Below are 26346 nucleotides of genomic sequence, written 5' to 3' on the forward strand. Positions count from 1 at the left end.
GTTTGCCATAGGCACTATAATACCCAGATACGCTCCTGAGAAAAAGGATACGACAGGTTAGTAGCGATGGGGTGGAAACGCTTGGCGTGAAATAGCAGAAAGATCCCAGGACCCATCTTATCTTCTTGTGACCCCCTTCTTGAATATTTTTGCTCAGGAAAAGGGTAAATAGAAACAAGAGTAGTGTGGTAGAAGGTAGAAGATGAGAGCAGGATAGTTAGTTGGAAGATGAAAGGAGTGGTGTCAGAAAGGAGGAGAGTGTGTGAAGAGGAGAGAAGGAAAGAAGAGTAGAGGGGAGGGAAAAGCAAAAGAGAAATGTTGGTCTGTGTAAAGAACGTTTTTATACATTACTGCTTTAAGCTCGGAACAGTGAAGGGAAAATGAGGCTGAAAAGAGGGAAATGCAGGATGGAAGAGCAGCAGATATAGCAGCAAAAGAGAAGAGGATGGAGGTGGAACTTTAGAGCAAATGACACTCCTCATACCCCAAACACACACCAATGGTGCTGGAAAAGACTTCTCCTCCAAGGTAGTCCATATAAGCAAATAGAACAGATCCGCAACACTTCAGTGGCAAGTCTTTATGTCACATCACGGCAAGACAGAAAGATTGGTGATGCGTCTTTAGCCATAGCCATCAATAAAGACTGGAGTTGTTATTGGTGCCGCTGTTGCAGATCCGTTCTATTTGCTTATATGGAGGGGGTATAGACTGCAGAGGGAAGACCAAATCCAGAGAAAATGGTACTGTACTAGGTTAGCCAAGAGAAATGAATGGGCTGATTGTTGTGTACATGAAACACCACAACGGAGATGCAATTTCACACATGGCACTCTTTTTCCTTTCTCCTAGATTTGCTTGGTAATATAAAACTAATAGTCTGTGTAATGGATACTGTGGCGCCCCACTTGATAGTGAAGAATAGGGTTGCAGCTGTGCTAGGATAAATCCTTATATCCAAAATAGTCAATGTATTAGCAGGAAGTCACAGCGCAGGTATATCCTTCTTCTGGTATATCCACTCCACCACCTGTGTGCACTCAAAGTGCAGACAAAGCAGACAGGGATGCTTTTAGTGGAAAAGTATAAATTCTTTTATTTCTGGATAAAAAGGCAGTGCAGGTCATACGAGGTAAAACACTTACTTGCAGAGGGCCTTAATCCACTTAGGACCCTCCCTTGGCATGTAGCGTTTCCCACCCAATGTGGTACTAAAAACCTCAGATATCGACCCTTGTTCAGTGCTGCCCACTCTCATTCCGACTAGTTTCGGCGATTGCCTTCATCAGGAGATTTTTTTTTTCAAGAGGCAGTCAAAACTTTAACCCTACATTTAAAATTTTTAAAGTGTAACTGAAATCACCTGAAGAAAAATTAGAGTTTCACTTACCTGGGGCAGTGGCGCAGCTAAGGAGCTGTGGGCACCGATGCAAGTTTTACAATGGGGCCCCCCAAGCACTTTATACATAACAATTGATGCAGCGCACCAAAACCTGCCAATGGCAACTACAGTGTCAGAGGTGAAAGAAGGGGATGTTTATGATTACCACTATTCAAAGTATCTATAGAGTAATTATTATGATCACAGGACCAATAGAGAGCTAATACTGTAGTTGAGGGAGGGCCCTTCGGGGCCCCTCTGGCTCAAGGGCCCCGATGCGGTCGCCACCTCTGCATCCCCTATTGCTACGCCCCTGACCTGGGGCTTCTGCCAGCCCCCTGCAGCCAACCTGTGCCCATGCCGTCCTGGACCAATCCTTCGTTTCCTCGCCGCGGCTCACTCAGAAGCCGACTTCTAAGTTGATGAACACTTCACCCTGGCCACGTGTATCGTTGTATGCATTCCTGTAGCCAGGATTGTCCTGCGCAGGCGCAGTACGAGAAAATCTCTACTGGGCCTGCACAGCAACGGGAGCGTGCGGCCAGGGGCGCGCAGGTGCAGTGCACTCCAACCACGTGAAGTGAAAGTGAGCCTTGGCGGGGGAACGGAGGATTGTATGGTAACTTCGTGGGCACAGGGTGACTGCAGGGGGCTGGCAGAAGCCCAGGTAAGTGAAACTCATTTTTTTAGGTGATTGCAGTTCCGCTTTAAATTAAAAATACTACTATGGGATTCTAGGAAAGACTTCTTTAGGATAAGGACTATAGACAATTGTTTATCTGTTTAGCTTATTTCTCTTCATGTTTGCTTTATAGAGGAACTTTAACCAAGGATTGAACTTAATCCCAATTAGTAACTGATTCCTACAAGAAATCTTTACCTTTTCTCAAATAGATCATCAGGGACATCTGTATGGCTGATATTGCGGTAAAATATCTTCCACAGTGTGATGTCATGGCCCATGGTACTGACAGTCTGCTGTCTGTGAACCTTATTGCATTGTGGGAAATAATGGCTTTTTCCAACCCCCAAGCAAGCAATATCTCCCTCTGTGCATAGAACTCTCAGTAAGGAACATTCCGTACAGATCACCTGGCAGAACTAAAGATGTCACCGCCAGTACTACATTTCAGAATGTAAATCAGAGAGAGGAAAGCTTTTACAATGGGCAAACACTGACTAAATAATCTATAAATGAATATTGGAAAAATTAAGCAATTTTATTCATTACGTTATTTTCACTAGAGTTCCCCTTTAACAGTTAAGAAAAAGGCCATTTACTGCATGCAAACAAATTACATAACTTTTAGATATTTTTTGAAGTGACTTATTTGTAAACAGTATCTCCTTTGTGCAGCTTTCAGTCAATAAAATGCACGAAACATTACAGCTTTCATCTCATCTGCAGAAGTTAGAAAAAATCAGATATAATGAACTTTTCGGCTCTCGTCCTCCAGAGTCATAAAAGCACCTGAACAAGTGCCCCAGAAATGAGACGAGAGCGGGCCCTTCAGCAAACAAAAATCATTTGCATATGCACTAGATCATGTTTAATGACATGAAAAGTGCCTGAGAGGGAGGATGTATCAGCTGAACCGCAAAAGATTCATTCAATACAATCTCCTCTCTACTCCTGGCATTTTCACACTCTCAAATGAATTAAAGACATAAATTAAAACGTTTCTGCATTTCTTTTTGAGGCAATCTGCAGATCACTACTACAATAATGATTTTTCCAGAATATTTTAATAACAATACAACTCTTTGAACACCTTTGGCATTCTGAAACGTTCAATTCCGCAACACAAGCCTTTTTTTCCCCCCAACGATCTAGAAAGCAAGCCCAAAGACACAAAGACAACAACAGAAGCCAATAGCTCAGTCTGTCTAGCTAATCTTATTGACCACAGTAACCAACAGATCAAATGAAAAATAATGTATAGAAATAATCACAACAAAGTGATCATAAGAATATAGTAAACCACCGAGGAATACAACTTCTTGGTTATAATTTAACTCACTGATGTCTGTGGGATGGAGCGGAAAATGCTATTGTAAAATGCTTTTCACCACAACTAAAATACTTGGCGCAGATACCACTGTTAAGGGAACCACAATCTAATTCTCAAATATCACACTACATACAAAACAACCAGAACACATAAAACCATAAAAGAGGCCTCCTCCCGGTATTGTCATTCACAGCGCATATCCCACCTATTAACAGGTTTGTATGCCTGAACACATACACACATTTTAATATTGTAAGATATATCTTCAAAACCAATTGCACTAAAAGAGAAGGTGTAATAATGCTGTGGAAGAAAAAACAATATGACAGGTTAGTAGCAAAGAGGTGGAAAAGCTTGGTGTGAAATAGCAGAAAGGTCCCAGGACCCATCTTATCTTCTTGTGGCCCCCTCCTTGAATATTTTTGCTCAGGAAAAGGGTAAATAGCAGGGGCGTAACAATAGACCCTGCAAGGGATGCATCCGCAGGGGGCCCGTGGGGGGAAAAGTTTGAGAGACTGACAGCTAAGGGCATGGAGCGAAAAAACGTATTCTGCTCTCACACCATTGTTATATTGACTGCATGTGTCCACAACACAGTTAAGGACTCATACACACTTTGGAATTTGTACACTGTCCCTGCTCCCTAGGGTTCCTAAAAAAACATCTGTCTCTCACTGCTGCAAAGTTCTGATGACTTCATGTACAACCTTACAAACAAATGAGTCACATTTTGAAAAAAAGTTGTAGACCTTCCCTTTTCAGCAAAGGATTCCTAGATTCTTATCACACACAGGGTAATGACCTTATGGCTCTGATTACTTTTACAACACAGTGGAGTGGAGATTGATGTCTGACTGTTGCTGCCTCATTAAGAGCTTGTGTCTCACATGGAGTCTAAGATCTTGTAATAACAGTATCAATCAGTGACATTCTGAATGTTTTGCCAACGTTACAGTGAATACTATGAGCTTGATTCAGTAAACGGTGCTAACCCAGTTAGCACGCCTAAAGACTTTGGGCGTGATAACTAGGGTGCTAACTGGGTTAGCACCGTTTACTAAATTCACATCGCGCGCAAAGTCCCACACTGAAAACTTTGCGTGCGCACAGCGCGGTGAGCGCAAAATGTCGCATTGCGGTGCGACGAAAACGGTGCACCCGATGTGCCTATAAGGTCGCATTGGGTGCGACTTTAACGTCACATGGTGCAACATTAAGGTCGCACCCAATGCGACCTTATAGGCGCATCGGGTGCGCTGTTTTCGCGGTGCACGTGCAAAGTTTTGCACGCGGGACTTTGCGCGCAATGTGAATTTAGTAAAGGGTGCTAACCCAGTTAGCACCCTAGTTATCACGCCCAAAGTCTTTAGATGTGAATTTATCATGCCTAAACTAACTTTAGGCGTGATATAGGGCTTTTCACAGACGTGCTAACACTTAGCACGGTTTACTGGATCGAGCCCTATATCTTATGTTCAGCATGTCATTGTTATTCCTCAATATAGCATGTGCTCTCATGTAGTAAAATAATACTGCTGTGTGTGTATGTATGTACTGGGAACAGAGCTGCAACAAGAGACTTGTCAGCTGCACGGGGCTGGAGGAAGCTCAGGGTAAGTAGATCTAGGGGTAGCATAGATTGCCTGATGTTACCTTTAAGTCTAAGGCCCCTTTCCACTTGTGTGACTCTGCATGCAGATTTGCATAACCAATACAAGTGAATGGGCCTGTTTCCACTTGTCAGAAATCCTGTGCGGTTTTGTGTGCAGGAAAAATCTGCACGGCAGAGCCATCAGAATTCGAACACCGCTTTGTGGTGTGCCATTCGCATACAATGTATTTAAAAGGAAATTTGCATGCATTTTCGTATGTAAATTTTACCACGAATTCGCAGGTGTTTTCGCATAAAATCGATGTAAAAGCACACAGGCACTGACATGGTTAAATTTGCATACGTACTAACATATGCGAAAACGCCCGCGAATTCACAGTAAAATTTGTGGTAAAATTTGCATCCGCATGCAAATTCGTTTTGCGTTTTCCGCGACTAATTCGTACCGCACAAGTGGAAAGGGGCCCTAAGTGTTTTTATCTGCATGGGGAAAACACATTGATCCTCAGTTTTCCTGTGCAGAAAGCGAGGGGGGTGGGGGGGTCCCATCCAAACTTTCGTAGGGGGGGTCCAGTCATGTCTAGTTACGCAGGGGCGTAACAATAGGCCCTGCAAGGGATTCCTCTGCAGGGGTGCCCTGAAGCCACAGGGGGCCCGTGGGGGAAAAAGTTTGAGAGACTAGTATGGAGAGAAAAACGTATTCTGCTCTCGCACCATTGTTATGCTGACTGCATGTGTCCACCACACAGATAAGGAGTCATGCACACTTTGGAATTTGTACACTGTCCCTGCTCCCTAGGGTTTGTAAAAAAACATCTGTCTCTCACTGCTGCAAAGTTCTGTTGTAGACTGTCCCTTATCCAGCATTCCTAGATTCTTATCACACACAGCATGCTTATGGTGTCTGATTACATTTACAACACAATGGAGTGGGTAAGATTGATATCTGACTGTTGCTACCTCATTGAGAACTTGTTGTCTCATACGGAGTCAAAAACCCCGTAATAACAGTATCAATCAGTGACATTCTGAATGTTTTGCCAAAGTTACAGTAAATACTATATCTTCTGTTCAGCATGTCATTGTTGTTCCTCCATATAGCATGTGCTCTCATGTAGTAAAATAATACAGCTGTGTGTGTATGTATGTACTGGGAACAGAGCTGCAATGAGGGACTTGTCGGCTGCAAGGGGCTGGAGGAAGCCCCGGGAAAGTAGATCTAGGGGTAGAATAGATTGCCTGATGTTTCCTTTAAAGAGAACCTGTACTGAGTAAAATTATTTAAAATAAACACATGAGGTAACTTCAAATGAACATTACATAGTTACCTTACCATCAGTTCCTCTCAGAAGTTCACCATTTTCTTCTTACAGTGATCCCTTCCAGTTCTGAAAACATTTTGTCCGAACTGAAATATATCAGTTGCTGTCATTTATATATCAGTTGCTGTCAGTTACAGCTGAGAGGAGAACTGATGTGTCCATGTTTCCCTATGGCTCAAGTGGGCGATGTTACAGTTTAACTGTGTGCTGACCAGGAAGCTGTTATGGGGTAATGGCTATTTTCAAAATGAAGGATGGAGAAATCCATTGATCACAGTGGGCCAACAGGACGCAAGAGAGGCGAAAGAGATTGAGTAGTAGACTACACAGGAGGTAAGTATGACTTATGTATGTTATTTTAACTTTCAATTTTCAGTTCAGGTTTTCTTTAAGTCTAATGCTGGGTACACACTGAGATTTTATGGTCGATTTACAGTCAGATCGATTATTTCCAACATGTCCGATTTGCTTTCCGATCGATTTCCAACGTTTTCCTATTGATTTCCTATTAAAGTTAACGGATATCGATCGGAAAATGCTCGGAAATAGATCGGAAAGCAAATCGGACATGTTGGAAATAATCGATCTGGCAGTAAATCAACCATAAAATCTCATAGTGTGTACCCAGCATAAGTGTTGGGGAAAACACATTGGTCCTCAGTTTTCCTGTGCAGAAAGCGACTAAGCGAGGGAGGTGGGGGCATCTAAAGTTTCGCAGGGGGGCCCAGTGATGTCTAGTTACACCCCTGACCATGTGTGTTTAAGTGAAGCAGATTTTTTGCACGTTTCAGGTAAGTATGTACCACAGTCAACTATAAACTGTAGTGGACCAATATCATATTCAAACCTATGTGATTATCTTCCATATAGTCAGTAAATGAATACAGTAGGCAACTTTCAGTGTAATCCTTCTGCCCAAACAATCATTAATGAATAATTTCATGTTTTGCAATGAATATAATAAATAAACAGCATACCCACATGATAAGTATACAATTTCTATGCTAAATATGCATGAAAAAGGGGGGATCATTTATAATATAGAGTGCAGATGCATTTCACAGACCTGCATTAAAAAATGAATAATGTGCTCTGAGACAATTTCGTTTGTTATAGAATCAAACATCCTATTTCAGAGCAGGCCAGGAAACACAGCACAGATGTAATGTATTGCTTGTAAACAGAGAACCATGAATCTAGTCAAGTAACTAAAAAAAAGAAAAGAAATGTCACTCTATACAACAGCTGAAGCGAATATTAGATGGTCACATCCAGCCACTGCAAAACAGAATAAGCTTATCTTTGATGGATTACTGATGCCCTCTATAGGTAAGAAGTGCTCATGACAAGTAGAGATAACATACTGTACACATACTCGCAGAATACAGTACACAGAATACAGTGCATACGTTTTGGGTGGGAAAAAAAGAGGCCCTTTCCTACATACAAGAAGAGTCACTGAGATGAAGGCAGTACGGTCATTTTTACCAACACTAGTGCAAGGAAAACTGGAGCAGAACTAATGTAAAGATGGAGCAGTAATCCAGATCAAGGCTTCGGATTGGCCACTTTAAAGTAAACCTGAAGTGAGAAAAAGTGTCCCTAGAGGATACTTACCTGGGAGGGGGGAGCCTCTGGATCCTGCAGAGGCTTCCCTCATCCTCCTCTGCAGACCCCTTTCAGCGCAGGGATCCCGCAAGTCCACTGACAAAGGCTTGTCGACATCTCACGCACGCGCAGTAGTCTTCGGGTTTCAGAACACTAATACGCCAGTGGTGCAGCACGCAGGCACTATTTGGGCCCTGGAGGAAATAGCCAGGCCTGAGTGGGTCCACTCTAATGCGAGCCAGCTGCACCTGTACAGTAGAGCGGACCCGACCAGGCTTGGCTTTTTTCACCAGAGCCCAAGCGGAAACCTCAAGTGCGCCTGTGTGGCGTGCTACTGGCTTATCCTTCTTGTTGTGAACTGTGGGGTCCCACCGCTGGATCGTGCTGGCTAAGAAGGATGGGGAAGGCCTCATTAGGATCCAGAGGCTTCCCCTTCTCAAGGTAAGATGCTGTTTTTGTTCTTTTTTTAAAGTTTTAAATCTTCTTTAAGCATCTATTTTACTTCTGCACCTACTTTGAACCAGATTTGCTCCACCATTCCTTGCGCTGGTTTTGATAAATCAGCCCCAGTGTTAAGCTATCCAAGACCACAGGAAGCAACAGATGCACAATGGCACGTTCTTCCTGTATTTCTAAAACTATAAAACCATTCTACTTTCTCTCCAGTAACAATCTACATTATCTGAGCCAAGGCTCTGAACTCTTCGTTTTTGAAAATGATAACTGAGTTCTTCAAAACAATATGATTTGGAAGAGATTTAAATAAGCCTGAAGTGAGAGGGATCTGGAGACTGATATTTTTTTTACTGAATTTTAAATAAAATAGTAGTTACTGGGGAGTTGCCAGCGATCCACTGCCTCTAATACTTTAGCCATAAACTCTGAACAAGCTTGCAGGTGAGATCCGAGATGTTTCTGAATTAGATCTAACCAGATTAGCTGCATGCTTGTTTTAGATATGTGATTTAGGCACTACTGATGCCAGATTGATCATCAGGGCTGCCAGGCAATTGGTATTGTTTAAAGGAAATACATATATACTCGCGTATAAGTCTAGAAATTTAGGTCTGACTACTTAATAAAAGTATAGGGGTCAATGAGTCATGAGCAACACTGAGCACACTGAGTAATGTGTGTACTATTAGTAACATTACAATTTGCAGCTATTTACCTCTAGTGGAAAGTGACACTTGATAAAGGAATAGCCAAGAAAACATGTCTAAAAGTCCTGGCCACAACAATTAAAAAGGAAAGGGGCGGGGGAATACTGGGCTGCAGAAACGTAGTGAATAATTGCAGCACTTGGGGGCCTGGAGGAGGTATTGGCTGCACTTAAGGTACAGGAGCCGTCAATGGCTGCAATACTGTATGCAGTGCAGTTATTGACCTCTCCTGGGCCCCAAGTGCAGCCATTAACTTTGCTGGGTAGACTTATACTTGAGTCAATATGAATTTCCAGCTTAAGAAGGTCAACTATTGGAGTCGACTTATACATGAAGTTGACTTGTATTCGAGTATATATACAGTAAATATGACAGCCTCTATATAACTCTCGCTTCAGGTTTCCTTTATGGTATTAAGACAGGTGAAAATAAAACTGAAGTAGAAGAGTCCTTTCATTTAGCAGTAGAAACCCATTTGATTGCTGTAGGAAACTGACCCACTTTGGTTTCATTTTCCTCTGGATCTGCCTTTACTATATGGCTGCAGAAAATGCACATGGAACAATTGTAGACCCTAAGAATGATTACATCTAGCAAATAAGTCTGCAAGTACATATACAGTACATCTTTCCTTTATTGGTACACAAAAGCCAAAAATGTCCTACACATCCGTATGCCTCCAACAATCCCCCCTCCACCAAATAAAGCAGTGTTAGGTCTTTGTCCCCTCCACCTCATAGCACTATAGTGGAGACTCTGTCCTTTCCCCCTCCAAACCAGTAGGGTATCTTTTGCCTCCTTCCACAGTGACACATGCAGAGTGCACACAGCGATGTGTGATCTCACCTCTTCAACTGGTACAATCTCTCCTGGATAGGGTGGAGAGTGTACTGGTTAGGGGCTCTGCCTCTGACATAGGAGGCCTGGGTTTGAATCTCGGCTCTTCCTGTTCAGTAAGTCAGCACCTATTCAATAAGGAGATCTTGGGCAAGACTCCTTCACACTGATATTGTCTATAGAGCGCGTCCTAGTGGCTGCAGCTCTGGTGCTTTGAGTCCGCCATGAGAAAAGCGAGATATAAATGTTATTTGTCTTTTTCTTGTCCTTTCTTGAGCCTCCATAACTACCACTGCCACTTCTCCATTCTACATGCTCATAAAGCATGCTAGTGGCTCACGAAGCGGGGCAGGCAGTCATAGAGATGAAAGGACGCCCTAAAAGGAGAAGCATGCCAGCCAGGCAGATGAGATTTCACTCCGCTGCTGTGCATTCTGCAATTGCAATTACCTTTAGCTTGTGTCACACCCTCACATTAAAGCGGATCCGAGATGAAAAACTAACTATAACAAGTAACTTGTCTATATATCTTATCTAAAGTTTAGATAGTTTACAAAGCAAATCTAGCTGCAAACAGCTTCAATAGAATATGATTATTTCTTCCTGTGTTACAATGACAGCAGCCATGTTGTTTGTAAACATTACAAACAGGCAAGCTTATCTGCATCTTCTGTGAAAAAACCTTATCCCCCCTCCTCCTCCCCTCTACCTCTGAAATCTCTGGCTAGTAATACCTCCCCCTCCTCCTGCCTAGACTGAGCTCCCATGAGCCCTTGCTACTGCCAAGGCTCTTTGAAAAACTGTGGGCGAGGCTTGTTTAGTTTATAGGGAATTAAGAGTATTAAAACAAAAACAAAAAGTATTTGGCTTGAGGAATGCCCTATAAACAATAGGAAAGGAACACAATTATGCAATGAGTAAAAGTTCATCTCGGATCCACTTTAAAGTGGTCTGAAAGTCAGCATTTCTACTTTGCTCTAAAACATTCTTTACAGCTTGAAAGCTACTATCCCAGAATTTTTTTTTAAGCAGAACATCACTGAAATGGTTAAACAAAGCACTTTGTCTTGCTATTCAGCTTCAAATTTGCATCCGAACTGTAGATAACAGTATCTTTGTTTGCATTCCAATGTTGATACATGTGTGTAAACACAAACAGCTCAGGACAGCTAATTAGATGTTAATATATAATAAAAAGCCGTTTGAATAAAATGCATTGGCAGGTTTAAGGGCAAGATAAACTACACTTTGGAAACTTGTAATTTGTAAACAGACAATATTACTTATGCACAAATGCAAATATGATAACTGTATGAGTAATAAAAGGTAGTAAAACACATTTTTATTGAATGTTATGTCGGAGTTTCAGACCCCTTTAAAGAGAGTCTGAAGCGAGAATAAATCTCGCTTCAGACAGGGATGGTCGTAGTCAGCCAACTTCGCTACGCTGGAACTACGCGTATTTTTACGCAAATACGCTTCGCAATCTACGGCTCCGAAATCAGCCACTTCGCTACGTTAGCATACCGTAGACTACGCATTAAAATACGCAAGCATCACGTATTGCGTAGCGTAGGTGATGCGACCGCTTATGCCCTTATGCGGAAAAATTTCCGCAATAATCTGCTAACTATGCGCATACACAAACTAATATAAGCATACATTCCAACATCCAATGCGGAATTGTATGCGTATAAAGGGCAATAAAATTTCTGCGCATGCGCAATGACCCATATAAATGCAGTTACCGCATGCGTAGTTGACTTCGCAATACATACGTCAACTACGCGTAGCGGGTGAAGCTACGCATAGCGGGACTACGACTACGCGGAAATGCATACGTGTAGTTCTTAAACTTCGCCTACGAACTACAATGCGTAGTTGCGTACTACAATGCGTAGATTCGCGCTGGTGTAGTTTACGAGCAACCCTGGCTTCAGACCTCATAGATAGCAGGGGCATGTGTGCCCCTGCTAAAATGCCGCTATCCCGCGGCTTAACGGGGGTCCCTTCACCCCAAATCCACTCTGTACAGCCGGGGAGCGCTTCCGCATTGGGACAGGGCTAACCGCCGCAGCCCTGCCCCACGCGCGTCTGTCAGCGCGTATCTCCGCCTCTCCCCCGCCCCTCTCAGTCTTCCTTCACTGAGAGGGGCGGGGGAGAGGCGGCGATGCGTCGCTGATAGACGCGACTGGAGGCAGGGCTGCAGCCGTTAGCCCTGCCTCCAGGAAAAAATAAATCACGACCAAGTCTACGACCAAGTATTACGGGGGTGGGTTAGGGGGTGAAGGGACCCCCGTTTAGCGGCGCGATAGCGGCGGTTTAGCAGGGGCACACATGCCCCTGCTAACTATGAGCTCTGAAGCGAGATTTATTCTCGCTTCAGAGTCTCTTTAAAGGACTTACGAGGCGAAACACAGAAAAAAAAGTTAATTACCTTACTGTAATAGCAGACCTCAGGGAAGACGATCTGCGGCTCCCTTTCACTTTCCAGCTGCTCTGTTCTGTAAATCCATTTATCATTAGAGGCCCTGACCCAGCCCAGGGTCGCCTTATCTCAGGGCGATTAGAATCGCCGCTTTAAAAAAATCCTCTGCCTGCGCAATTTGCATAGCCGCTACTGCGGCTGCGCAGGATTACAGTTCTGCCTGCGGTGCATCGCCGCTCTGTATACTCTGTAATACGTCATGTGGGCGTCACCACATGACCGCCCACATGACTGACTGCACGTCAAGCCAGCCACGCCCCCTTAGCAGAGAATACCAGCGCTGAACTCAGGGGGGCCTCTAATGATAAATGGATTTACAGAACAGAGCAGCTGGAAAGTGCAAAGGAGCTGCAGATCGTCTGCCCTGAGGTCTGCTATTACAGTAAGGTAATTAACTTTTTTTCTGTGTTTCGCCTCGTAAGTCCTTTAAGGAGGAGATTTGGGGGTGCATAAGTTAGAAAACTATATAACAATGTAATGACAGACTTGTATAGAGCTATACAATGTGATGTTTCAATTGATCAATTCAATGATTTGATCAGAAGAATCAAAGCTAAACTGTGATCAATCACTATATGCGATAGAAAACAAAACATTGATTTTAATCTCCTACTTAAAAATTTGATTTAATTGGAGAGAAAATGTTAATTTAGTTTTATGATTTATCATATGGTGAAAATGATAATTCTATTGAACAATTGTATTGTGTATGGCCACCTTTTTATTATTATTATTATTATTATTATTTTAGTGCCAAAATGTCCCACATCTATGTACAGAGTATATACAGTCTTGTCACTTAACTGTCAGAGGGGCTCACACTCTAATCCTACCATAGTCATATGTCCATCATAGTCTAGGGCCAATTTTAAGGGGAATCCAAATCACTTATCTTTATGGTTTTGAGATGTGGGAGGAATCCAGAGTTGAGTGCCCGGAGGAAAACCCATGCAGACACAGTTAGAAAATACAAACTCCATGCAGATAATGTCCCGGCTGGGATTCCAACTGGAGACCCAGTGCTGGAAGGCAAGATCGCTAACCACTATACACCATGCTGCCCACGCCTTTGTAGCTCATACAAGATTCTTCTACATCACTCATATGTTACAGCTGCCAGGGCACCCTTTAGCTGAATAAGGAAGGAATGGTAAGTCACACATCACTTCCATACCTACTTCTATCTCTTAACAACCCCACGAAGGTCTGGACACAGGTCAGTATGTGCAGTGCTGGTCATATACCTCACAATTTAATTGTACGTGCTTGGTACAATGTTGGCTATGCAATATTAAGTCCAAAGTAACCTTCTAAACAAAACACAACCACTCTGTTGATTCATACTTCATAGGGGTTGCAGGACTGGACACAGAATGTACAATGAGACTCTATTATGTTTCTCCAGCATAACAAATAAGTTCACATATAGCCAATGGCAAAAAAGCATTACTTAACCCAAATGATATGGTCTAGTAACAAAAAGCACATTCAGAGCACAGAACGGGCTGGAGATATCCAGTTACAACAAAGAAATATCCAAGTTTCCATGTTCATCGGTTTCCACTTATCATAATGTGATAATGATAACAAGTTTTTTTTGTGGACAGAAACTCAAAGAATGCTTGTGAATTGCTTTCAAATGGAATCTTTAGTCAAGATAAATATTACAGCATTACTGTAAGTAGACCAGTGTATCCAGTTAAAACAAAAAATTCTCCAAATTCTCAACCTCAATAACCTGAGAAAACAATGATATTAGTGCTTTAGGGTGGACAGAGGAGCAAATACTGACAAACTGCTCCCAAAGATAAAGTAAATGTTTTAAAAAGAAAAGATAAGAAGAGCCTTCCTAGATAAATATTTGAAAATGGAAGTATATCTTGTTTTTTCAGCACAGTTCCCTTTATTGAATAATATTCATAAAAATATCAATTTTGTATTTTGACCAAGATAAAATAATCCCACCAGACATTGCCTGGCTCAGCGCTGCTAGTGTATGCTGAGGGGGCGCGGCTAACTAGAATTTAACTTAGTCATGTGAACGGTCACTTGAGGAAGCCCACATGACGTAATCACAGCGCAGCGCACAGAGCGAGGACGGCCCGCAGACAGGGCTGGAAACCGACGCAGCTGCACCAGCAGCTAAGCGAACTGCGCAGGCGTTTGCGGTTTAAATCGGAGATTCTAATCCCATCAGATCAGGCGACACTGTGGAGGGTCGGGGCCTGTAATGAATCCTGGATTTAGATAACAGAGAGCGCCTGAAACGGACAAGGGAGGCGCTAATCGTCTGCCCTGAGGTCTGATATTGGTAATTAACTTTTTTTATGACATTTTTTTTAAGACCTTTAACATTTAACACAGAGTTGATGGTATGTATACAGAGTCGGGGACTGGATTAGATTAACAAGGCCTATTTGTAATATTCAGTCTCAAGCAACCAGAAAGCACACTTATCCGGCATCAGCCAATCCCCGTGGGTGCTGGATAATGGGGACATTGCTGTACAAAGAATATCCTACTATATATCTACACTTTATTGTCTTATTGTTTGGCCAGGGACTTAAAGAGAGTCTGAAGCGAGAATAGATCTCGCTTCAGACCTCATAGCTAGCAGGGGCATGCGTGCCCCTGCTAAAACGCCGCTATAGCGCGGCTTAACGGGGGTCCCTGTCCCCCCAAACCCCCTCCGAGCAGCGGGGGAGCGCTTCCTGGTTGGGGCAGGGCTAACCGCCGCAGCCCTGCCCCATGCGCGTCTGTCAGACGCGTACCTCCGCCTCTCCCCCGCCCCTCTCAGTCTTCCTTCACTGAGAGGGGCGGGGGAGAGGCGGCGATGCGCGTCTGATAGACGCGACTGGAGGCACGGCTGCAGCCGTTAGCCCTGCCTCCAGGAAGATCAGCTCCAGCGACCTTTTTCCGACCCAGGTTTGCGGGGGGTGGGTTGGGGGTGAAGGGACCCCCGTTAAGCCGCGGGATAGCGGCGTTTTAGCAGGGGCACACGTGCCCCTGCTATATATAAGACCTGAAGCGAGATTTAGTCTCGCTTCAGTGTCTCTTTAATATTTGCAATTATCGATGTGGTTTTCTTTTTTTTTTTTTTTTATTACATGTAGGTCGAGACACTCCTGGAGCTGAAAGCAAAAAGTCTCTCTAGTCCAATATAATTCACCTTGTTCTGTGTGTTTCCACTAAAATATATTTGTTCATAAACATCTCTAAATTGTTCAAGGTACCCATAACCATCTCAACTTTCTGTCCTAGCTTGTCAAAAACATTAGGGCATAATAACAATCTACAGTTATGTGAAAAAAATTAGGGCACCCAATTAAATAGTCAGTACTTTATTATGGAATGTTCACATATTGGAGGAACATTTTTACGGTCCAGGAAAAAATGGCTAGCACCATAGCAGATGGACAAAAAGAGCCATATGCAATTCACTTTTTCACCTGAGTTATCTCCTAGAAGGTAATTTTCATCTTCTCTTTAAACTAAATTTGTAGCTTTTTAAAATTGAAAAACTACCCAAAAGTTGGCAAAAAGTACTCTCAAATTTATTTTGAGTATTTTCTTGCTTGTTGGCGGCTTAAAGGGAATTTTATGGCATGTTGTGCAAATATCACCTAGGAGAAAACACAGGAGAAAAAGTGAATTGCATATGGGCCAATGTCTTTGACGATATTTCTCACAGCTTAGCCCTTTGGAGGGACATAGGGGGTGGGGGGAGGAGTTGGACTGGGGGGGGGGCTAACATTTCTGAGTTTTTTTATCTTCTCCTTCACTTTCTCTTTGATTCCTGTGTTCTATTCCTCGTCTTTATTCTCACTGTATTCCTAGTGATGTGTATATTGAATCTCTTGGGAAGGAAATAAGACTGACCAGTAGATATTTCTGGTAATTCAGATCTACCAGGTTTACTAAACCATAGTTACTTTTGCAAGAATCTCAATTATTGCACTTTACTTTTTGCTCTAAACTGTTATAATGATAAGTGTACTGTTTGTTCTTAAAGAAGAAATCTAAAAAAATAAAATAAAGTGGATAATATGAATAGTAATAAAAAGTTGTGAAGAAAAGTGTTAATAGAATAAAAAAATGGCTATAACAACATCTTCATTAGAACGTCAATGAATGATAACATTGACGTCTGACAGACAGTGAGTTGCCAGTACCAAGTGAAAGGGGAGCGTGAAACAATGTTTTCTTTTCCCTTTTGTTTACATAAATGAAGTGCTTTATACCTGTGGAGGATGGGACAAGCCTGACTTTAGTGGCACCCTTATTACCACCACTATTTCTAACCACCACAGGCTGAATCAGGAAGTAAGCTGCAGGAGATCCTCACAGAGAGGACCCCACCGATAGTTACAGGCAAAAGCCACACACTAGAAATTGCATTTTGTAGATTTATATTTTACAGAAAATAAATGAAGTTTTTTTCTTCAGTTTCAATTGTTTAGTTATACTTGTTATTGTTTGTATTACTTGAATCTCCCAGTATTGTTAAAATTGAAATTAAATATACATATGTCCAAAAATGTTAAAAAAACACACAGGCTTTCGTAGTGTGTCCTAACTTTGTCACATTTTTATTTGTGATACAAACTGTGAGGGTACTGAGGTCAAGTAATGAAAACTTGCTAAAAGTATATTTATGCATCCAAATAGTCAAGCACAATTTGTGTATCAATACTTACAAATATTATCTAATGGTCCGGTCACACATCCAATTTTGATTGGCCAACAACTGCCCAATTTTACCACCTTCGTGTAGTATGAGGCTAATAGATTTTGAATACTATGAAAAGATTGTGTAGGAAAGCTCTCACACCACATGGAAGTGGTAAAACTGACCAGTCTTTGGGCAAACAACATTGAATGTGTGTTTCAGGCTTGAATCCAGAAAATAAGGTAATCTACAACAAGAAGAGTTGTTTCTTTGAATAATAAACTCTCTTTACTAAATGCATTTTCCCAAATGTGTGGATGATATATTGACTATTAACGTTACACATGCTGTTCTGCTTTGATCAGAGTTGGAATAAAAATATATGAAAGTGCAAGAGACAAGGTGAACTGTGTAAACAAATGGATTATGAGGGGTTTTTACCTGATTTGTGAACACTGCGTAGACAATTAAGGGAGGCATTTAACCGACTACATTCTTCACTGTTAGCACCAAACTTCATCAGCGTTTCGCAAACCTGGTTGTCGGACATGTCTAACAGGTCTTCCAGAGTCAACTGCCCACGGTCAATTTCCTGCAACAACAATTTAAGATATGATCTTTACTAATCTGTACAGTTATTTGCCCATTAGCTTTATGAGAAAGGTTACACATAAATGAAATCGGTGTAGTTTCTATTTTTAGTACATGACCCTTTGACCCTTTAGCACAAGCTCCGATCTTAAGAAAGACTGGTAGAACTGGAAGTTCTCTGCTATTTTTCCTTAGGAGAACTTATTTCATTTCAGTATAAGTAAACAATGATACTTAATATCCATGTATGTACAATGGCACTTGGAAATCTGTGAACCCTTTAATAAGTTCTATATTGCTATATGAATTTGACTAAAAACATCATTTGATTTTCAAAGGTAGATGAAGAAAACCTATTTAAACAAATGAAACCAAAAATGTTATATTTGGCCATGTATCTATTTATAAAAAAATATAGTGCAATATAATGCAAATTATATTGCTACTGTATATTTAATTTTTTGGTGTTCAAATAAATCTTTCTGAAACTAAAAATAGTGCAATAACATATCTGTGTATCAGATGACTATGGATGACGTGCATAGTAAAATGCAAAATTAGAAATAGAATATCATCCTTGGAAAATCATGGTAGTTTTCAATGGATGTAAGTGTGTTCCCTGCCTGAATGACCTCTGGGGACTCTTGAGCACATGGTAGATTGTAGGCTGAGATGTCCCCAACAGCCACCTCTGCCAAGCTCCATCTACCATGTGTAAGTAGCGCCATGCAGTGCATGGCAGCAGAATATGGTAATCCTTTATGACTAAATCAATATGATATGTATTGATATTAATGTTTTCATTATCCCTTAAAGAGACACTGAAGCGAAAAAAAAAAGATGATATAATGATTTGTATGTAGCAAAGAAATGAACAGCGCTACTTAAAAACAGATGAGTGCTTACCTGCAAAAAAGTGCACACCCCACTCATGGGATTCAAATACACAATGAGCACACACATGACCTGTCTACCACTTGGAGGATGTTAGTTTCACTAACAATTTGCAATTGTTAGGTACTTGTCCCTCCCACTGTCGTAGAAGTCTTTCCTCCATGGGAGGGGACCTAACACTAACTAAACCTACCTGTGCATATGCATAGCCTGGGCGCGCTACCAGTAAAATTAAGAATTGCGCAGAAAAAGTGGGATCAGCGCATCACCAGGCCGCCCCTGAATGGCCTCAGCTCAGAGATGCGCTGAGCCCCCCCAGGAACTACGAACGCACCTTGAACCAAACAGAGGCTCTGCATATACACCAAAGAAACACTAACAAGTGGGAGCAGCTGACCAGAATTAAATCAAACACAGCAAAGAAATGAACAGCGCTACTTAAAAACAGATGAGTGCTTACCTGCAAAAAAGTGCACACCCCACTCATGGGATTCAAATACACAATGAGCACACACATGACCTGTCTACCACTTGGAGGATGTTAGTTTCACTAACAATTTGCAATTGTTAGGTACTTGTCCCTCCCACTGTCGTAGAAGTCTTTCCTCCATGGGAGGGGACCTAACACTAACTAAACCTACCTGTGCATATGCATAGCCTGGGCGCGCTACCAGTAAAATTAAGAATTGCGCAGAAAAAGTGGGATCAGCGCATCACCAGGCCGCCCCTGAATGGCCTCAGCTCAGAGATGCGCTGAGCCCCCCCAGGAACTACGAACGCACCTTGAACCAAACAGAGGCTCTGCATATACACCAAAGAAACACTAACAAGTGGGAGCAGCTGACCAGAATTAAATCAAACACAGCAAAGAAATGAACAGCGCTACTTAAAAACAGATGAGTGCTTACCTGCAAAAAAGTGCACACCCCACTCATGGGATTCAAATACACAATGAGCACACACATGACCTGTCTACCACTTGGAGGATGTTAGTTTCACTAACAATTTGCAATTGTTAGGTACTTGTCCCTCCCACTGTTGTAGAAGTCTTTCCTCCATGGGAGGGGACCTGGTAGCGCGCCCAGGCTATGCATATGCACAGGTAGGTTTAGTTAGTGTTAGGTCCCCTCCCATGGAGGAAAGACTTCTACGACAGTGGGAGGGACAAGTACCTAACAATTGCAAATTGTTAGTGAAACTAACATCCTCCAAGTGGTAGACAGGTCATGTGTGTGCTCATTGTGTATTTGAATCCCATGAGTGCGGTGTGCACTTTTTTGCAGGTAAGCACTCATCTGTTTTTAAGTAGCGCTGTTCATTTCTTTGCTGTGGAGGAAAGACTTCTACGACAGTGGGAGGGACAAGTACCTAACAATTGCAAATTGTTAGTGAAACTAACATCCTCCAAGTGGTAGACAGGTCATGTGTGTGCTCATTGTGTATTTGAATCCCATGAGTGGGGTGTGCACTTTTTTGCAGGTAAGCACTCATCTGTTTTTAAGTAGCGCTGTTCATTTCTTTGCTGTGTTTGATTTAATTCTGGTCAGCTGCTCCCACTTGTTAGTGTTTCTTTGGTGTATATGCAGAGCCTCTGTTTGGTTCAAGGTGCGTTCGTAGTTCCTGGGGTGGCACAGCGCATCTCTGAGCTGAGACCATTCAGGGGCGGCCTGGTGATGCGCTGATCCCACTTTTTTTGTGCAATTCTTAATTTTACTGGTAGCGCGCCCAGGCTATGCATATGCACAGGTAGGTTTAGTTAGTGTTAGGTCCCCTCCCATGGAGGAAAGACTTCTACGACAGAGGGAGGGACAAGTACCTAACAATTGCAAATTGTTAGTGAAACTAACATCCTCCAAGTGGTAGACAGGTCATGTGTGTGCTCATTGTGTATTTGAATCCCATGAGTGGGGTGTGCACTTTTTTGCAGGTAAGCACTCATCTGTTTTTAAGTAGCGCTGTTCATTTCTTTGCTGTGTTTGATTTAATTCTGGTCAGCTGCTCCCACTTGTTAGTGTTTCTTTGGTGTATATGCAGAGCCTCTGTTTGGTTCAAGGTGCGTTCGTAGTTCCTGGGGGGGCTCAGCGCATCTCTGAGCTGAGGCCATTCAGGGGCGGCCTGGTGATGCGCTGATCCCACTTTTTCTGCGCAATGATTTGTATGTGTAGTACAGCTAAGAAATAAAACATTAGGAGAAATAAGTCTAAAGGTGGCCATACACTTATAGATTTGCAGCAGATTCGACCATCAGATAGATTCCTGTCAGATGCCTGCCAAGTCAAATGATGTGTTCCACACACTAGGAACAGATTTCCAATAGATTTCAGAATTAAATCTATTGGAAATCTATCTAAATTCATTATTGGACCATTAGTTACAATGCAACTCTATGGGCCATCGATCTGCTGCCAGCAGCAGATTGACCTAGACTTTCCATCCTGTCAGATAGGTCAAGTCGATCGAAATCTGACGCAAATCGATCGATAGATTTGAAAGAATCGATTTCCGATCAATTGATCGATTCTATAGAATCGATCGATCAATAGATTGCTAAAATCGACCAGTGTATGGGCCCCTTTATATTGTTTCCAGTACAGGAAGAGTTAAGAAACTCCAGTTGTTATCTATGCAAAAGAGCCATTGAGCTTCACGACTTTCAAAGTCGCATAGAGCTCTGTCTTCTGAAGCTTATTATCTCGAACGCCTGGCAATGTATTGTTGTTTTTTTATTTTTTTGCAGAGGACAGTTCAAAAGTTCACGAGCCTGCCCTGTAAAATCATTTAGAATGCTGAATAGTGTGTAAACTGCAAATGTTAGACAATGATGCAATGTTATTAAAAAAAACTATATAACTGAAAATAAAAATATGACTTTTTTTTCTTGCTACTAATGTTCTAGTAATTATCTGTACTACACAACCAATTCATTAGATCATATTTTTTTTTTTTTGCTTCAGTGTCTCTTTAAAATGTATAGAGCTTTTTCTCAGCAAAGATAGATTTCCCTATAATAAACACGACAATGGCCCAGAGCACATATAGCGGCTGAAGAAAAAAAAAGTTGATTGTCCCTACGTAGCTTGGTCAGAGTACAGACTTAAACCCTATTGAACATCTGTGGAATGACATGGAGACTGCAGTCCACCAATAGCTACATCCAATTTGACTGAGGAGGAACAGTTCTGTAAAGAAGACTGGGCAAATACTGCATATTTGTGCAAAGTTGGTGGAGAAGTTTGCCAATAGATGCAAATCCTTAACTAAAGCACAGGGCCAGGCCGAGGCATAGGCTGGAGAGGCTCCAGCCTCAGGGCGCAGTGTAGGAGGGGGCGCACAATTCATTCAGCTATCATTCCTAATTGTGTTTGAAGCAGAAAGAAATAAGAAAAGGGGATACATGGCAGTGACTGCAAGCCTGATAACTAGATATTAAGGTGTTGGGGAGGTTGTGGGCCCTGTGGCACCTCTTAGTCTAATAGCAATCAGTGTGTGACGGCTGGGGTGGCAGGGATGGAGGGGCGCACTTTGCTGTCTCAGCCTTGGGTGCTGGAGGACCTTGTCCCGCCTCTGCTAAAGCAACATTTGGTTCTATAAAATACTGGAATAGGGTGATCCTTTAACCATTTCAGTGATTCTGTGTGTTTTTTTTAATTAGTTTTTTTCCCTGAACTATTGTTACTTCTTTCACTATTATAAAATGCATTAAGCAAATACAGCAAAACAAGAACTGTGAAAAAATTGAACTTTGAATACCACCTACAGTATGTGTATAAGTCGAGGTTTGGGGCCCAAAAGTCACAACTAACTAATGTGCATGTAGAGAAAGGAGGCCGACATAACGACCCCCCCACCAGCAGAGCGGCCTAGCCACATTGTTCACCTGTTAACTGCTGCTGCCCGGGCCTTTCCCTGTATTTAGCATCTCCTGTCCTCTTCTGCCTCCTCGTACCGCTCTCTTCCACTCTGTTGGCTGCCCAGACCTCGGGACACTGCTCCCTACCTTTCCTCCTGATGTCTGGATCGTCCAGTTGCCATGAAGACACCCCCCCCCCATCACTCGGGACCCGCAGGAAATTAAAAACAGCATCATCATAACCTGTCTGACTCTTAAAGCTCCCATTGGCTGTCAGCGCACTACACTTTCTCCCAACGGGCCGGATCCCCAAGTTGCCATAGAGACGCGTCCCCTCCACCTCTCGAGACTCTGAAAATTAAAAACGGCGCTTGCACACACATCCTACCTGCCGATCCCTCCCACATCCGGGCAGCCAACAGAGTGGGAGAAAGCCCCACGATGGGACAGAGTATACTGCGATAGTTTACAAGGATGCCTGGCGATGCGCAGTGTCCCTAGGTCCGGAAAGCAAGGGAGCAGGGGACGAAGAGAGAGGAGAGATCAAATTCAGAAGTACATAAAAGGTGATCTTCTGGGCATTATGTGCTCGATACGTCTGTTGCCTAATACCTATAATTGCAAGTCCACCAGAGACTTCAGAAGCATTTGGTTAATGTTTACCTCTTTCTTGGGAACCATAAAGTCTAACGCTACTACCTGTTGTTTTTGTTGACATATAAAACACTGGGGGGGATCGGGCATCAGGTATACATGCAGCTCTGTCTCTCAGGGGGGTGATGGATACCACTCACATGACAGTAAACCACAGCTGGTTGGCACAAGATGGTACATCCTATGCTTATGTTTCTTTTTATTGGCTACTGAAACTCACCAGTAGCCACACTACATTTCCTACCCCCGGCTTATACACAAATCAATCATTTTTTCCAGTTTTTTAAGGTATAAGTTGGGAAGTCGGCTTATATGCGGGTTGGCTTATACACAAGTATATACAGTGCATTGCTTTTTTTTATATACCCAATAACTGTCATTTGATTAATGCTAGATCTTTTTGAATTTAGAAAACAAACAGTCACAGTGAAACATGAAAGTACTGTTTTTGAGTCTATACAAATTAAAACAGCATTATTAAGATTTGTAAAGCAATCTTCTGGCAGTGACATTAAAAGAAAAACAAAGAAAAGGTGCAAACAGAAATAAACATCAAATAAATATAAAACTGAAACATGAAAACAACAATTTTACTGTTTATAAGAAAGAAAGGGTAACATGATGTTTGCTTACAGTGGGAGACCATCCTCCACAAATCTTAGGCAGCAAAACACTGCAATTCAATATGCCACATGCAATTCAATATCCCTAAGGGCTTATACCATCACAGTATGCTAGTGAATAATTAACTTCTGTATAATTAACTACTCCAGAGGGACATATAAACATTACCTCCCTATGTTAAGTACCGGATACTTGGCAATGAATCTGTTTCAATAACGCAGTACATAAACGATCCTGGGAGGATAAAGCAATGCTGGTGCCTAAACACTAGCACTTGTTATTCTCGTATGAGGCATAAGGTTGCAGGGTTTTTGTTCTGGCATTCTTCTTGTATAGTATCTGTATTATAATTTTGATGGCCACACACTGGCAGGCTGACCTACCAGATTTTTTATTACAACAACCCAATGTACCAACAGTGCAAAGGATGTACAAAAGGCGTGATGATGCTTAGGGCTTGATTCACTAACTGGAGCTAAGTATTAGCGCCAGAGTCTACGCTAAGTATTAGCGCCGGAATGAAAAGCCACTTAGTGCCCCAAATGAAGCTTTGCAAGTACTAATAGCCGCGCAAAGCTACATCACGCACAACTCAGTGCAGTGCGCGCGCAGCCGTTAATAGTGCACGGTGCGACGATAACCTCGCACCTGCTCCCCTGTAAAAACGGGGCATCGGATGCCCCCAAAATGGCGCACCTAGTGCGCTGTTTACAGGGCAGCGGGTGCGACGTTATCGTCGCACCACGCACTATTAACAGCTGCGTGCACACAGCACTAGGCTGTGCGCGATGTGTGGGCACAAACCAGTTAACTCCGTGGTTTGTGCCCACTAGTCCTTCAAGCACACTAACCAGCTTAGCACTGGTTAGTGAATCAAGGCCTTTGTGTGTTCATTTCAGGCATCCAATCAGACGCTGGCAAAATTAAAACAGGATATTCGCTGCTATTTTATTAAAATTACCACAGTAAATCCTAACTGTGTGTGTATGTATGTGAAGCATGTGTGGAGCATCAGCTGATGTACACAAGACAGCCGTCCGTTGTCACATTTTTAGGGGGGGTTAGGAGTGGGTTTTTCTATGGCTGCATTTATTGGATTGTGTAATAAAAATTTATATATGTGAGATTGAAGATATCTGGCATTTTTTGTTTGTACATTTCAAGTACAAGGCTCACATGTCTTCTATACCATGCTCATAAACGGTGCAGAACCCAACTGAATGAGCATGTTAACACTGCTGCATTTTAAAACTAATGATTGCAGATACAGATAGGTGCATGAGTATAATTAATGTGTTCTATTATTCTAAGACACTTGTAATTCAAATTATACATTAGTCCACTCAGTTCTAATGGGATTGCTATGCATTACTTATCATAAAAACAGTATAAACATACAGCCCAGTAACTAGATATAAGTCCACGCCACCAACTTGTATATATATCTTACTGGTATTTCATGATTCTTCCATTATATACTGATAGACAATATATAGTATATATATATATATATATATATATATATATATTAGTAGACCCAAGCCCGTTTAAAAACAGGCTCTAGGTCTATTTTTACCGGCGCTAATGCCGGCAAGTCACTGCGCCTGCCCGCACCCGACGCAGAAGCGCCCAAACCCGCAACGCACAGCCGCCGCTCGCCTGCCGCGTGAACGCAAGCACCCGCCCCCCCCAACTCGCTCCCTGGTCCCGTCCAGCTGTTCGTTACTGTGCACACGCACAGTAACAAAACAATAGGGACACGGATGCTGCATAACTGCTGGACGCAGCGACACAGGGTAATTATTACATAGGAGATATATATGGGATCGGTTGAAAAGGGCGCCCGAGCTACCTGTGTGAAAAGGGCGCCGCCATAGATATCAATGTTATTTCTGGAAATATGGGCTACAAGGTGTAGAAAAGGGCGCCCGAGTTTTGATATAGGCTACAAGCGGGCTCCCCTTTGTAGCCCATATTTTTTCGGCTACAAGGTTTTCGGCTACAGTAGGGCGCCCCTTTGTAGCCCATATTTTTTTTCGGCTACAAGGTTTTCGGCTACAGCAAGGTGCCCCTTTGTAGCCCATATTATTGCCTTTTTTTTTTGTAGCCTATGTTTTTATATGGGCTACAAGTGCTGGAAGCCGAATTATTTCATTCCCCCACTATCCATGGCGGCCTGGAGGGGGAATAGTAATTTACACATCCCGGAGTTTTTTTGCAGCCGAAGTTTTTATATGGGCTACACCAGGCACCTTTTTTTTATGTAGCCGAAGTTTTTATATGGGATACACCAGGCGCCTTTTTTTTTTTTTGTAGCTGAAGTTTTTATATGGGCTACACCAGGCGCCTTTTTTTTTTGTAGCCGAAGTTTTTATATGGGCTACACCAGGCGCCTTTTTTTGTAGCCGAAGTTTATATGGGCTACACCAGGCGCCTTTTTTGCAGCCGAAATTGCTATATATGGGCTCTACCAGGCGCCCTTTTTTACCGGCGTCCTTTTCATGTAGACCCGATATATATATATATATATATATATATATATATATATATATATACTCACCTAAAGGATTATTAGGAACACCATACTAATACGGTGTTTGACCCTCTTTCGCCTACAGAACTGCCTTAATTCTACGCGGCA

At 42.4% G+C, this 26346-nt stretch overlaps 1 protein-coding gene across 2 annotated transcripts in view; it reads right to left on the bottom strand.

Annotated features, from left to right (window-relative positions):
* KSR2 (kinase suppressor of ras 2) overlaps positions 1-26346 on the bottom strand; it is a 550925-nt gene that overhangs the window by 386218 nt on the left and 138361 nt on the right. For both annotated transcript variants that reach the window (XM_068246131.1, XM_068246140.1), the window contains exon 3: positions 17534-17684. In XM_068246131.1, the coding sequence (XP_068102232.1) occupies positions 17534-17684 (151 nt within the window). The remainder of the gene's footprint in view (positions 1-17533; positions 17685-26346) is intronic.

Source organism: Hyperolius riggenbachi, chromosome 1 (genome assembly GCF_040937935.1).
Source record: "Hyperolius riggenbachi isolate aHypRig1 chromosome 1, aHypRig1.pri, whole genome shotgun sequence".
NCBI classification, from domain to species: domain Eukaryota; kingdom Metazoa; phylum Chordata; class Amphibia; order Anura; family Hyperoliidae; genus Hyperolius; species Hyperolius riggenbachi.